The 14,860-nt window shown below is 37.2% G+C and overlaps 1 protein-coding gene across 1 annotated transcript in view; it reads left to right on the top strand.

The window, feature by feature from the left end:
- ofcc1 (orofacial cleft 1 candidate 1) overlaps window positions 1-14,860 on the top strand; it is a 46,775-nt gene that overhangs the window by 1,643 nt on the left and 30,272 nt on the right. Inside the window, exons 2-5 of the mRNA XM_056738810.1 lie at window positions 182-445; window positions 1,090-1,225; window positions 7,567-7,661; window positions 10,367-10,449. Coding sequence (XP_056594788.1) covers window positions 224-445; window positions 1,090-1,225; window positions 7,567-7,661; window positions 10,367-10,449 — 536 coding nt within the window. The 5' untranslated portion in view covers window positions 182-223. The remainder of the gene's footprint in view (window positions 1-181; window positions 446-1,089; window positions 1,226-7,566; window positions 7,662-10,366; window positions 10,450-14,860) is intronic.

The following is a 14,860-nucleotide window of genomic DNA, read 5'->3' as shown; positions in this document are numbered from 1 at the left end:
TGAGCTTAAACCTTAACCACTTCAATATTTAGAACAAGAGTATTTCTGCCATGCAGTTGAAAATGCCAAAATGTCACTTCCAGGATTACATAATCATCCTCATATTCAGTATAGAGTAAAGTACCATGAATCTTAACAAAGCACCCTATAATCGAGATCTTAATCACTCTCTCTCTTTCAGGTCTTTCCTGCCTCATGTGATCTGTTGCCTTCCAGTGTGTTAATGTTCAGGCTGTCAATGCTGCCCAGCGATCTCAGTCATGTGAGTTGCGTGGTGAGCTGGGGTGTGTTCCCTGTCTGTGACTGCTCCCTTAATCTCCTCAATGGGAAGTTCAAAACCCCTCTGCTGCGCGGTGGGCCGGACCCATCTCTCAATCAGTTCAGCAAAATAGAACAACTGCTTTCCACTGATCTGGACAACTGGCTGTGCAACCTTTACTTCCAGGTGCCTCTTTAAACTCTTTTGAATGTTTCTGTTTGAATCTTACAATTACAATAATTCATCTTCCTTTTACTAATCTAAAGAAGCTGTGTAGTTACCTTAAATTAACTTACAGTATAAGAAATATAAGCATGTGTGTGTGCGTGTTTGTATGTGTGTAAAATGGGAATTGGAGCCACTTTGAAAACAAACAACATCTTTGCTAAACAAATCCAGATACATCTAAGAGGCCTTGCATTTGTGACTCAACATCATAATAAAATTAGAAAGTGGAGCAATAGCTTCTCTCATTATGTGGTGTTCATACAATACTAATGAATTCTGGATTATTCAACCTCATTTACTCTGAGGCTTTTTTTGGTGTTTAACTTGGAGAACCATGGGTTGTCAAGTTTGTACAGACAGTCAAGAAAAATTGACAGTCCCTCATCCTTCTTCCGACCGTGAATAAAACAATGCAATGTGGATGAAAATACATGCAAGACTCTGTTGAATACTATGTGTTTGGTTTTGTGTTGGGTTACCACTTGTCCAGTGTTAAATCTGTGCCCTGAAGCAAAACAATGTCCATTTTGCCAAATGTCTCTAACATCTCTAATGCCTGTCATGATCAGTGTTTGTCAATCATCAGATGTGTCTCTGTGCAGGTAAAGAGACTCCCACGGGGCAGCACCGGGGTGCCAGAGCAGAGCTTCACCCTGCAGGTCCCTCCTAACCCCCAGCAGAGCTCCAGCCAGGGGCTTCCACCTCACTCATCCACACTCTCCTCTGCCTCCGTGCCAGGTAGGACTTCTGCTCCCCTGAACAGGAGGAAATGCCAGAGAATGTCACAGCCCACCACAAACTCGCTCATATGACAATGGCAGCTGCCAATTTCAATCTGGTGGGGAGCTCATGTGGGGAAAATGAACCTTCTCCACTCAGACAAAAGCATGTCTAATTTGGAAAGCACAGCACAATACATGCAAATAGTTTTCACAGTAAATGATGCTCACCAACTTAAGAGCCAGCTTTGCACATTCTTACTCAATACTATCATCATCATTCGTCGCTGCGTCAGTAAACGGCACGTTCTTCTTCTAATCCAAATTCTCAGCCAGAAGCCGATTCACATTTCAGCGACGAACCGTGAGCAGTCAGCACGAGCACTCGTGAGATCTCTAATGGGGCTTTTTCACTTGTCTGCGCCCCCATTAGCTTATTGATTTTTTCAGTGTGTTTGTTGCTTGCCATTTGTTTAGAAAGTAGCAGATGAGTCTGGAAAGTTACAATTCGATATGAATACTTTCAGAACCCTTGGCATATGTTTGTGTGTTGAACACTGTATTGAAAATATTTGCGGTCACATTGAAACAAGTGAACCAAATCAAGCAATCTGTAGATTTATTTATGTTGCATCACTGCATTCTCTTACTTTTCTTGTTTTCAGGATGTCTCAACTGATATGTTGGTGCATAAACTACCCAGTTTGGCAACAGATTTAAATGGTACCTGGCTTCTTGAGGATAGGGATGCTATTTTTGAAATTATCCAAACCAGCTGGCAGTGCATTCAAGACAAACATTATAAAATAAGTATTGCTTAGCCATTCTTGCTTATCCCGTCTTGAGCGTACTTTGGAAGCTGGACGGAACCAGATTAGGAAAGTGAAGTACTCCAGGTCTTCAGAAGATCTCCGGCTCTACGCATGGCCTTACTAAAAATAGGTGGCTATTAATTTATATATTTTTATTTATTTAATGAATAACACATCCATGTCTCACTGTTCAAATAATTTAAAATGTAATTACACATCTTTTATTCCTTGTCAGATAACTAGATTTTTAGGTTTAGTGAGTCAAGTGTTCTTTGGCATTGCTGGTGACAAGACATGAACTCTGCCCCCACATCAAATTCAACCGTTGCATTAGTGTATCATTACACCCCTAAAATCAACACCCTGGAAATTACTCTCTTGACTGTGACATTTGTACACGTAAATGCCAATACATTTCTTTAAAAAAAAGCCCAGGTTGGAATAACTGGAAAGAGGTAAAGAAACTCCTTTAGAACATGATAATGCGTTTACTGATTTAATATCAATAAGTTGACTTAAAGCTATAAGCATTTTGTTCTTACTCAGGTCTTGGAAGATCCTGACGCCACTAAACTGCTCCAGCGCATGCATCATAGTTTGGTATTGATTTAGCACCAAGACCGTTGTTCTGCTATTAATCTCTCTTTCTTTTTTTGGCAGTACTCATCTTTATTTAACAGAGCGGCACTAGAAAAAAAGATTCTGGGGTGCTCAGCTTTAAACATCACATAGGCTTTTTAATTACAAATGAGTTGTGACAGGTCTGCTGGGTAGCAACCTGTCCCATTTTAAGTGTGATGCTAGCTGACAGCTCAGCGCTGTTCTCAGAGCGCTGTAACATGTGGAAGAAATTGGTCTTTTACATTTCACAGCTTGTCACTTCCTCTCTGCTGTGAACTTTGACCTCCCACTGTGCTCCTAACACCCCACATGGGAAGTGTCCCCACACCGCACTCTGGGAGAGCTGTGCTCCACTTGCTACGTATGGCAAAAACAGGAGAAGCAGATGAATAGAAACAGGTATCAAAAGTGAAGTCAGTTTTGGGCCTCCACTAAAATCACTGATCAAAAGCTGTCCCATACCGGACATCACAGACTTGGACCACTGAGCAGAGATGACGTTGGCATAAGGATCAGTTCAGGTTGCATTACTGCTACACACATTTATGATATTCAGGTGGAGATATCCGGTATTAGGAAAGAAAGCAAGGATTGAACTGACAACCTTGCATTACTCCTAAATTAAAATGAAACTCGCTGAGGAAAACTACAAAAAGAGAATGTCCATTGCTTGAGTAACGTGTTTTATAGTGTACCATTTCTGCAAGACTGGGAAGGATTACATATTTTGTATTTTTTTATATTTATGTTCGCTATTCTCATAGTAGCAGCTTGTTATTTGTTGCATGTTTTGCCACCAATTTTGTCACATTGTGTATAGCCAATACATAGAATATTTCATGTTATATTTTTCTAGCTAATCATTTTGTAAATGGTGTGATGATCGCTTGATTTTTGACTCCGTTTCACACATTCAAAATTTTTTAGCTCATTTTTTAAACACAGTAAATACATATATAACCCTAAAAAAATTATTAATAAAAAAATCACAAATAATACTGGTCTATAATAACACAGTATATACTGTATATATATTTAAATGTTTTGCCCCAAAGATTTATTTATTTACTGTTTTAGTTTACTTCACAAACAATACTTTTTTTACTGCATAGTCTTTGTAGAGAAATATGCCCACATTGTAGCTGGTTAGCAACTGCATCTTTTGTATCTTTGAAACAAGGATCATCAAAGATTTCTTGAGTATTTCTGTTATATTAAGACTAAAGATGCCCTTCCTTCAAAATATTTTTCTCATCTAAAACAGCGAAAAGACTTGATAATACTATGTTCATTGCAACATGTGATGTTGCTGCAGGCGTTATGAGTTAACTGACCTTTCACATTATGTGAACGATCCGGTTACAGTAGGTCTGTTTGAATCCAAATGACTAATTAAATTAAACCATTCTCCTCTGATCGCCCTTAGTGGATCTGGAACTATATGTTGTTGGCTTGGCGTTTAGAAGCTCCAGTAGGCTATATTGTTTAATTGCGTTTTGCCCCTTTAGTAAATGCATCATAGTAAGGTTGGCCCTTAAGCGCTGTGACAATCTCCAGGATTTTTTCTGGAACATAGCCATCCTCATTCAGATGCCTGTCCCTCAGGGGCACGTCTGGGCCACATTGGTAAACCGTAATGTAGAATCATACTTTCTCATCACACTGCTTTCTTACCACAATTAATTTAGCACAGCTCCTCTTTAAATTTCACGTTTTATATTTTTTTCCTAGACGTTGTAGCCTCATCTCGTGAAGTTTAGTTGGACAGACGCTACCAAAGAATCCTTTGTATGCTGAATGAAAAACAAACGGCTCTGAAGTGACAAGTGTTTAAACATGCTATCTGTGCTAATGTGCTTGTATTTACTCCATCTGTATGTTAGATGAGGCACTGATGTTAACAATGTTTGCTTACATAGTTCACATTAAAAATGCAGAGTTTCCACATTATCATGTACCTTTTACAGTGAAAATATATATATTTTCTAGTTTTACTCATTTTTAAAGTTTCATCGGAGAAATTGGCTCTTAAAAAGCTCTGGAAAGCCACATGCATATATCTCTATATGTTAAATGTAATCATTTGTTGTTTGTTTAGAAAAAAAGGTTTGTGAGATTATTCCCGGGACAATGAGTGCAGATTTGGTAATTATCAGAATTATGAAGTGTGGGTAATAAATCATTCACTGACCTTTGATTTATGGCAATTCTGTGCCAATTAAAGCCTAGGTGAATGGAGAGGTTCCTGTAGATCACCTGACCCTTCAGGCCCCGTTCTTACTCTCGCCACGTTTGTGGTAGGCAGAGGATAACAAGCCTCAGTTGTTCACCCTGGGAGTACGTGGGTTGTGGCTGCAGCACTCCAAGTTCATGGACATAGCCTATAGCTGTCAACACTGCAGTGATTCAAGCACCAACTACCTACACCATCGCAGTATTGGGCTGAAAAAAGGATAATTAATGGCAAAGTTGCGAAGTTAGGATAGCTGGCCCATTGAAACATGCATGACCGTGGCACAAAGACAGGCAGAATGCTCTCCTGACAGGGATTAGAGTCTCTGGACAGAGAACAGAAGTGCAGCGCAGGCTTCTGCTACACATCGCTTCGGGCAGAAGATTGTAACAGGCAAAAGCTTAGAAAATATTAAATATACTGCACACAACACCGATAGCGGCCTCTAGTTTATGCAAAGCTTGTTTGTGATTGTACTGTATTAGCCATACAAAATATACGTTGTTGTTTGGCATCTGTGGAAATAGTGATATTATACATTCACCTGTTGGCTTCTCGTTCTTTTCTCTAGTCGCAAGGCTTCTTATCTTTTTCTATGCACTTGTATCTAAAAAATGCCAAAAGCAAAGGAAATAAGACATAGTATTAATATTTAGTTTGCTATTTATGTAAAGCTAATGATTGCATGACTTTGTCACTATATTTTAGTTATGTTGTTAATATATATTTTGTATGGTCAATTGGTTCATGTCGGAGTGTGTAGTTTATAGATAGATGTATAAGGAATATTTATGGCTCAGCATGTAAAAGCAGTGCATTTATGTTTTTACTTATAATTTAGTCACTCAATCTGAAAGTGTTACTTTATTCCTCAATCTTGGCCACGTTACAGTGTTATCAAAACTAGTGCTGTCAAAGAATTTTCTTATACGCAATATTTTTTTTTTTTACATAATATATGTGTGTGTATTCTGTATAATAACTATGGGTATATATAAATACATACACATACAGTACAATTACATATTTAAGAAATATTTACATGTGTATATACATTGTCTATATTTATATGCTATATATTTAATATATAATTATATATCTATATTATATAAACAAAAACTTTTATTTTGCATAGAATAAGTTGTGAAAAATCCTTTGACAGTCCTAATCAAAACTAAGTCATTGTTTACATCTAGTGTTTTAATGAGCCACACAATGGACATTATAGTACAGAAGTATTATTGACAGGCTATAACCTCTATCCATGTGAAAAAGTGAAACCATACGAACCATGTAAACATTTTTTTTTGCATCAAACATACCATTTTGAATAACAAAGAGTCAATGGGGCCAGTCTCATAGCATGAAGGTATTGAATAAACCTTTTTTAAATGTAACTCCATATGGTTTCACGGGTCATTAACTGTTTCCTTCAAGTAAAAACAGACTAACACATCTTCTGTACATGACAAATTTCTTTTCCTCTACTTTTTGACTCTGCAACCTTCAGCGGAAAAGACTATATAACATTTGTTTCCGATGTCTACAGTATGCCACCGAGCTTGACGCTATACAGTAAAAAGACATGATTGAAAGTGATTATGCAATCTTTACAATGAAATCCATACATTTAAAATGGCTTTTACCTCGTAACTTTAAGCTTTATCTCAAATATTTACTGTAATATCAGTTCCAAAACAGCAATGAGGACATATTAGCCCAGACTGCTCCTGCTATTAAAACGCATTTGAGTCTTCTAAAACCTTCCTCATCCGTTGCCTATATTTAAAAGTTATTATTACTGATATATTTAATCCTGCAGCAGGAGAAAAATTATATCATCTGGGAAGTTTCCATATTTATTATATAGATGTGACTGGCTGAGGCAAAGAGAAAAGAAAAAGCAATGAAAAAGTTTCTCATGGTAAAATTTTTACATGTATCAAGCTAAGGTTTACTTAATTGGAAGCTCCAGGCAATGCAGGAACCCTCTTTTTAAATTCTGTGAATGTTAATATGCTAAATAATGCAAAGCTCCTGCACTTCAAGCATGAGACACACATCTGGCAGCTTACCATTTAAATTACAGACGGAGAGAGAGAGAAAACACTTCAAAAGTCATTTTCCAAAGGAAGGAAGAATGGCAAAATGTATTACAACTAAATTTAATTTTTTTTCAATTTTTCATCATGTCTAATTGTGTGCATTAGAGCAATGAAAAAAGGAGAGGTTGGGCTCAGAGATGTTGATGATGATGTGCGAGAGAGAGAGAGAGAGAGAGAGAGAGAGAGAGAGAGAGAGAGTGAGTGAGAGGAAGAACAGAATGTGTGGAAAGATAAACTTTTATCACTTTTTCTCTAGCAGTACATTTAGTTTGTGTTGTTTAAAGTCTACAGACAGCAGAGTGTAATGCTTACCACTCATGTCAGTGACACCGTTGCACTAATGCACAGTTAAACTAATCATTTTGTCCTCCATTGTTTTGATAATCTAGTTAAGAATTTTCAAAATAGAGAAAGAATGATTATAGTACAAAATTAAATAAATTAGATATGCAACAACTAAACTAGACTTTTGTACTTTTTGTTTTGCAACTTGCTGGATGATGTAATCCTCTTTGAAATGATCAAACTACAAATAACTGATAACTATTTATATACCAGGCACAAGAGAACAATTGTAATGTCATTTCAGGTAAGAGCACCACTGGAGCTGAGTCAGCCCTGGAGCCCAGGGACCAGACAAACCGCCTCGACGCTACTAAAACCAAAACTGACAATCCCAGCAAGGTAACTTTATGGTTGAGAAAACATTTTAACTTTGAATATTTTATTACACCTGAAAAAGACCATTTCTAGAGGTTTTGGTAATTCACAAATATTTTTAAAATATTTTCACCATTTCAAGCAACATTTAATACATTTTTTTTTAAATCTGTATATTTGGCCCCATAATTAGCACAAAAAAGTGGAAAAAGTCTGCAGATTCCATCTGGTCCTGTGCATTAGTAATTACAATGCTTTTTTTTCTTTTTATTCTTTGGTCATGTCTTATCTTGCCAACAGCACTAAATGAGCAGACCGCCACTGTGGCCCCCTCCTTAAAAAGGTGCATGATGCCCCTGATCCTTCCTTCCCTCTCCCTTCTGCCTCTCAACTCCCCTTATTATCTGAGATTTGTCAAAATACATTTCACACTAACAGGTACTTTTCAGTCTTCAAAGGCAGTTTTGATCTGCTAGACAAGCCAAAACAGCTCAGATTCTGTGAAATCAGCAGTGCCAGCCCAGCGCTCTCTCGAACCGCTCCCAACATGCCTTTTCCTGCGCTCCGAAGGACCTAAGTTAAATGAATCAAAGCCGCCGTGTTACCAGCCACACTTTGAAGTGGTAATTGCAGAATAACTTCTCTGTGCTGATCTGCCTCTAATTCTTGTGTTGCATTCGCTCTTGCCTCTTTTTATCGTTGTGTTGTCATTGTTATTGGGGTGAATGGGTGACGGCTTAGAAATCTGCTTGTAGATGAATTACAGGAACAACTGAAAACATTATGTTAGAGATGATATATGGTAACCTGTGAAAAATACTAGTAATGTTTAACTAAACTGTAAAAAGAAAAATTTCAAATGTGAAAATGATATCACACAGATAGATTTCATCCTCTTATCGCAAACACCAGCTTTCAGGAAATAATTGTAACACATATTTTTATGTAATTTATAACTATACATATATATATATTTTTTTAATTCCGGAGCATTTGGCATATGATTTTTTTCCATTTGTGTGGTGGCTCGGTGTGTGTTTCTGAGTTCTGCAGAGGTGATGTGAAACTCATTGGCATGTAGATGCGGGCAGTATCTATGCTGCAGCAGCGTGTCTGAGCCCACCTAGGGGCATCGTGCTGTAGACAGGATAGAGACATGCATGCTGCTGGTCTCACAAACAATATCAACACCAACCACCACAGCTTAAACTGACTTCTGAAATTGAACAAAATGTGGGAGATAAATAAGTTGAGACTTTGTTAATTATGCTTCATTTTACTATTGTAAAGTTTGTAACTGTAGATAGCCTATATGATTGTTTTTCCTTTACGATTTCATGATGTTCTTTTTTTGTGTGCATTAGAGAAAACAGAGACTCAGGAAATGTGTCTTTCTAGTATTTCTGTATTTCTGTCTTTTGTCTGTCAAATTCTGTCTTTTTAAGGTTGTGTACCATTTTCATTTGCTTCATGTTGTGGTTTATTTTCTCAATGTCTCAAACATGCGGTTCTAGTTTGTGTGATGGGGAGTGTTTATTCTGGAATTCAACAGACTCTAGTAACCTGCTGATTGTTGTGTCACTGCAGCTCTAAAAAATATTTTGAATATACAGTATATACGTTTTTTATAATTAAATACTGTCTCGTCAAAGCTGACAAGCCCTTTTTATACTTGTTATAGGTTAGATGTTTGCAAAACCTAGTCACAAACATAAAGGGGTACTATTAATAATTATTCAAATCACGAAATATGGAGATGCAAGGTTTCAGAAGGAGAGCAGCAAAATGGTAGATCGTTGTTGTGATGTAAACTTTTTTTTTTTCAAAGATTCTTAAAACAACCATTAACCTATTAAATTCTGTAGAACCTTACTCCACTAAATGGAGCCTTTTGAATGAAACATTGCAGTAGACGGAGGCGGCGTTGAAAATGTAATTTCTACAATTTTGGGGGCCCACAAATGCAAATGTGTACCATCATGACTTTTTTTTGCACATTTTACTCTTCAGGCTTTTGTGACAGTCTCCATAGTCTCAAACTCTTCTCCAGGTTTTTCTTGTTGAGCCAGTTTCAGAGATGTTCTGTTGCAAAAATAGTTGTTGAATAAAGGATTGCACTTATTTTTTTGAATGAAAATGAAAATGTGTGTGTGCCAGATGAGATTTCATAGTTGTTCTGTGAATATATTGATTTGATTTCATTGTATGCTGTAATTCTTGTGACTGTAGGGCAGACCTTCATTCTAAATTAAATCACGTGTCTACTGATGTCTGTACGGCAGGGAAAGATTTTCATTTCTGTTTGCTTTACATTTGTTGTTGTATGTTGTATGTCTGTCAGTGTATACACAAGTGTTTCTGAGCAAAGTGGTAATAATGGGGGTTGTTATCTTATTATCAACACCATAATTAGCTTACACAGCTCTCATCGGCTTGATCCTGCATCACTCGGTTTTTTATAAGGATAATATGATAATGACTGTAGATCTCAGGAGTATGTCAGGTGTGGTGTTTTAAACATCTCATCTCGTGTTTTTCTTTCTCTTTTCATTTGACTACCTCAGAGTATCGGCACGGTTTCCTGTGTTGATTGTTTTGTTCTTGTGTGAGAGTGATGATGTCAGGGAGAAGTTGTGGTGCCGTCGTTGTATTCCCAAGATAAATCATTACAACCGTTTCCTGCTCCAAATGGTATTCCAAATGACATACACATGTGTCTCTCTGATCAGAATGGCAGACAGAAGAAGACGATGGGGAGAAACAGTGAAATCCTCGCTGAAGATCAACTGGATCAATTTTCTTTCTCTGTGCGGTGAGTATTCCTTTTCTAACTCACTAGCTGTGTACTTATTACTGAATACTCTACAGTACATATACAGCATATAATTTTCTCAAGTTGTTAGCCTGGTTAACATATCAGAAGTAAATACATTAAATTTACATACATTTTTCAATGTAGTATCCTTCAAGTTAGTTTCAGTTTTGTGGAAGCACGTATTTTGGCAGTCAGATAAAATATTATAAGGTAGCAAAGAATGAAAATACAGATTGGTTTGACTTGTAGCTTATAATGCAGGAAAAGGAAGGCCACGCATGTTGCATTCTGTGTCATTTTGGTATTTTATGCATGCAAGAAATGCACTGTGTATGCTGCAAAAACAGCACTTCGATTTGATATTGTGCGATCCGACAACTAACATGGTTATACGTCCCTATTGGTCCAATAGAAATGCTGCAGCTTTTGTTTTGCATTTATCAGGCATGACTTTCCACAGAGATTATACATAAAACAGCTCCGTCCAATTCTCCAATCTATTCAAAATAGTTTTTTTCAATGCATTAACTAGCATGATTTATTTGAGGCGGTCCGCAATATGAACATCGCTTTATTGTCAGATTCAATGCGTCTTTTTATTGAAGGGATCAAGGTAACGCTAACATCGGCAACACATAAAACCTCACGCTGTGGATAATTGCTTTTTCTGTGGCGATGCAAAGTGCAAAAGCAGGGTCTACGAATGAGTGTTTTCTCTATTTTATTGTGGCTCACAGCATTTGATATTAATGAGAAAACAGGATCGAAAATACACAGACGCAAACAGCAGCGCTGAACAAATCTTATAAACGGTCTCGTCAAATTGCATTTCACAAACACTTACCTAAATTTCAGTGCACGTGCACGCGATGAGAGCGGCTCGCCCAAATCCACAGAGGGGAAAATTGAGGTGTGTGTTTTTATTTTTATTTTGCTCGAATTATTGCCAACGCTGTACATTTCTCGGAGAAGAAAGCAAGAGCGAGTCGTTTTATAGGATTTAGAGATGCCTGCCTCTGCTCATTTCTGAAAATTGGTAATTTGTTGCCGCTGGACTGGTATTAAACAAGATCAGAGCTGTGCTGCTGTAAGTACGGGAGGAAATCAAATGAAACTCAGGCCACACATCTGAGAGGAAAGGGCTGGAGCGCAACTACTAACCCAAAGCACACCATGAAGACTTCAAAAACTAATGGGAAACATATAGAGACGCAAGCGTCTTTCATGTAAGCAACCCAATGCTTACATGAATACAATTCACTGTTTCTTCGTTTTTCCTTCTTGTGTTGAAATGCAAATCAAGTTGAAGACAATTTTCAACCTGCTCACATAACCATCCTACAGATATCATATTGACTGAGAAAGGGGGTCTGAGTAATATAAATGGATTCAGATATGTTAGTTAGCACATAAAGAAACTTTATACTAGGCTTTTAATTCAGTATTAACTTTTTAGTACATTCAAAAGAAAGCTGTGTCTTTATTGCAGGATATGTAAGAAATGTTTAACATGGAAAATTTATCTTGAAGAATTTAGTAGGTGTCCCTAATTTGTGAAAGATCTGACATCACAGCTTGCTGTCTTTGATGATGGATGTGAATGAGTGAGGCATATTACTGCCATCTAGAGAATCACCCAGAATTCTGATGCTGTGTTTAGTTGATTCTGCGGCACACAGCTCATACTCAGAAGTGTTGACAATTCACAGCCCAGAGTTTATTGATAACTGCTGTCCCATTTGTTTGCATTGAAAAGTCCAGCTGTATGGGTTAGCGCTCAGTGCTCTCATATGACCTCAGAAAGTACAATGTGTGCCGACAAAACATATTTCAGACATACAGTGCTGAGCTGGCTGCATTACCAGAAAAACGCAACCAAATAAAATATGAATTTGTAATTAAAACAAGCAAACAATTTTGATAGAAATCATAATTATCAGGATCCTAAGGGGAAAAAAAAACATTGTATTGTGAGCGGACCAAAAGCTCTGGGCTTTCCCTAACCTTTTTTCTCTCTATGGCAAAAAGTCCAACGCTATTTAAAAACCTATATTAGGATTCACATTAAAGAGGTAAACTTTAAGAACACGAAAATTAAAAATCTCAACTCAAAAGACCTGTGTGTCTCCAGGCTGGTGGCGTACAGAGACAGGAGAATGGCATTCAGAGAGCTGTTTTTCTGACATAGGCAGAGTTGCTTTCTTTTTGAGCTGTATTATCCCATTCTTATTTGATCCTCCCCCAGATTTACATATCAAACACCTTTGCCATAGTAATAACCTTAAACCCCAAACTACAATTTCAAAGAACAAACAAAAACCTGCCTAAGTGGAAATATTGATAAGTTTAGTCAATGGTTTGAGGATGAAAGAAAAGTTTGAGTGCGGAAAGTACAACAGAAAGATTTTGAGAGGTTTGAGGAACGCAAAAGAGAGGATTCTGTAAACAGGTAAAAATCAGTTCAGTTATTTTATTGTAGTTCAATTATAACTGTCCATGTAAACGTGTCTCTGTAAATCAGAGGACACACGTATACAAGATATACTGAAGAAAAAAATTCTCTGAGTTTGAGATCAGAGAGCAGTCATTTACAGAATTTATCACATCGAGTTCAATACAATTTTTTCATAAAGTTGTAGACAGAATTATACATTACTGTAAATACATAAATTATTTTGTTCCATATTTAAGATTTTCAGACAATCAAAAAACAATAATTAGCAATAGCTAATTATGCTGAAATTAATTGTGACAACTTCACTACGGCGTGTTTGGGTGTTGTTTTAAGACAACTTTTGTGATGAGAAAAAACTATGAAAAAAATGACCACTGCTTATTCATTGTTTGTTATAGCACCAGTGTCATCCTGTCAACTAAATATTTTCCCTTCTTTGCTCTTTTTGGGGAAACCTGTTTTAATCAAACTCAGTCTCACACAACAATTATATCTAATTAGCCCATTTATCACGACTCTAATTACACTACAATATACCCCCCAAATCTCATATCAATTATATCTGTGACGTTCTTCTGTCCTAAAAAGAGGAAGATAAGGAGACATAGAGGGGGTTGTAGTTCCTCCCATGGATGAGCAAGGCTTCCAAAAATCTCAATCAGCTCTCTTTTTTGCTTGCACACCAAAAGAGCCGCAGATTGCTTCATGACTTGTGGTCTACTTTTCTCGAACCTTTTCTGGAAGTCGTATTGCTTTTTATTGCTGCATAATGTTAAATCCTGTTTTGTTTATATAGCGTTTTATCATTCATGGGACCAATGACCCTTACCAATATAACTCTTCAACCAAATTCACTCCCAGAAAATTCATTAAATATGTCTAGTGTGATCAAAACTGAGACAATTAGTCTCTTTTAGACTGTAAGATTTCATCTGAAAATAAAGAAATAATTTGCAGATTTCTCTCTTCACCCAAGTTTTGCCCTGCATGATAACTGATTTGCATTTTACTTCACACAAACTGTCTTTTGGTTTTTTAGATTTTGGCTAAACATTGTTTAAGTATGCTAACTGTCCATCTCGGTAATTATCTTACGGCTGTTCGGTGGGAGTGCTGAGGTATCCGTGCATGAGCAGAACAAGCCTGAAGTTTCACATCCCACGTTCCCCATCTTTCAGAGTCACAGGTCAATCAATTCTGATGTAATGCTGTGGGTATATTTTGTCTGGAGGTGTGTAGTGTCACCTCAGGGGCCGATGGGCCTTTTCCTGTGCTAGGAGGCTCCTGGGAACCATCAAAGCACCACACACATGCGCACACACACATGCACACTAGACTTCCTTGACCAGGTTAGTATATATGGCCTCTGACTTCACGCAAATCAGAACTGTCAAATCTGACAAGCTGTTGGCCTGAGAATGGCTGACCGGTCGTGATATGGTGGGCGGCTGAATTGTGTGTGTGTTTGTGTTATATATTTTCCCATAACCTTGGTTTCAAGTGCACTTCAGAAGGAGGTGTCCAGTTGAACAGAAGGTCATGGACAGACTAGTCAATGTTGTGCACTTGTAGATTTCCAACAGCATGTTCTTAAAGTCTCAAGAGAATGCTGCACTAATAAATAACTGAAAAGCTCTGATGAATATATTATTGTATCTTCTAAATAAGCACAATTTCTGAGGAAGTTTAAAATATAAAATGCCAGCATAAACATGGTGAACAGCTTTAAATTAGCATTTCTTTTACATGTTTAAATAAATAAAACGTCTAGCACTATGAATCAGTTGGCAGCAGATTTAATCTACTGTTTGATTTACCCATGATGCAAAGTGTGACAAAGCTGTCACTTCTGTCACAGGGCTGTTTATGTGGTCCAGTCTTTTAGTTTCCCATGCTGTAGCTTTGCTAAATTAAACGTTCACACTTTAATGACTTTAATGATGAGTAATGTAA

The sequence above is a fragment of the Triplophysa dalaica genome, chromosome 23 (assembly GCF_015846415.1).
Source record: "Triplophysa dalaica isolate WHDGS20190420 chromosome 23, ASM1584641v1, whole genome shotgun sequence".
Taxonomy (NCBI): domain Eukaryota; kingdom Metazoa; phylum Chordata; class Actinopteri; order Cypriniformes; family Nemacheilidae; genus Triplophysa; species Triplophysa dalaica.
This window is presented reverse-complemented; position numbering and strand designations above follow the sequence as displayed.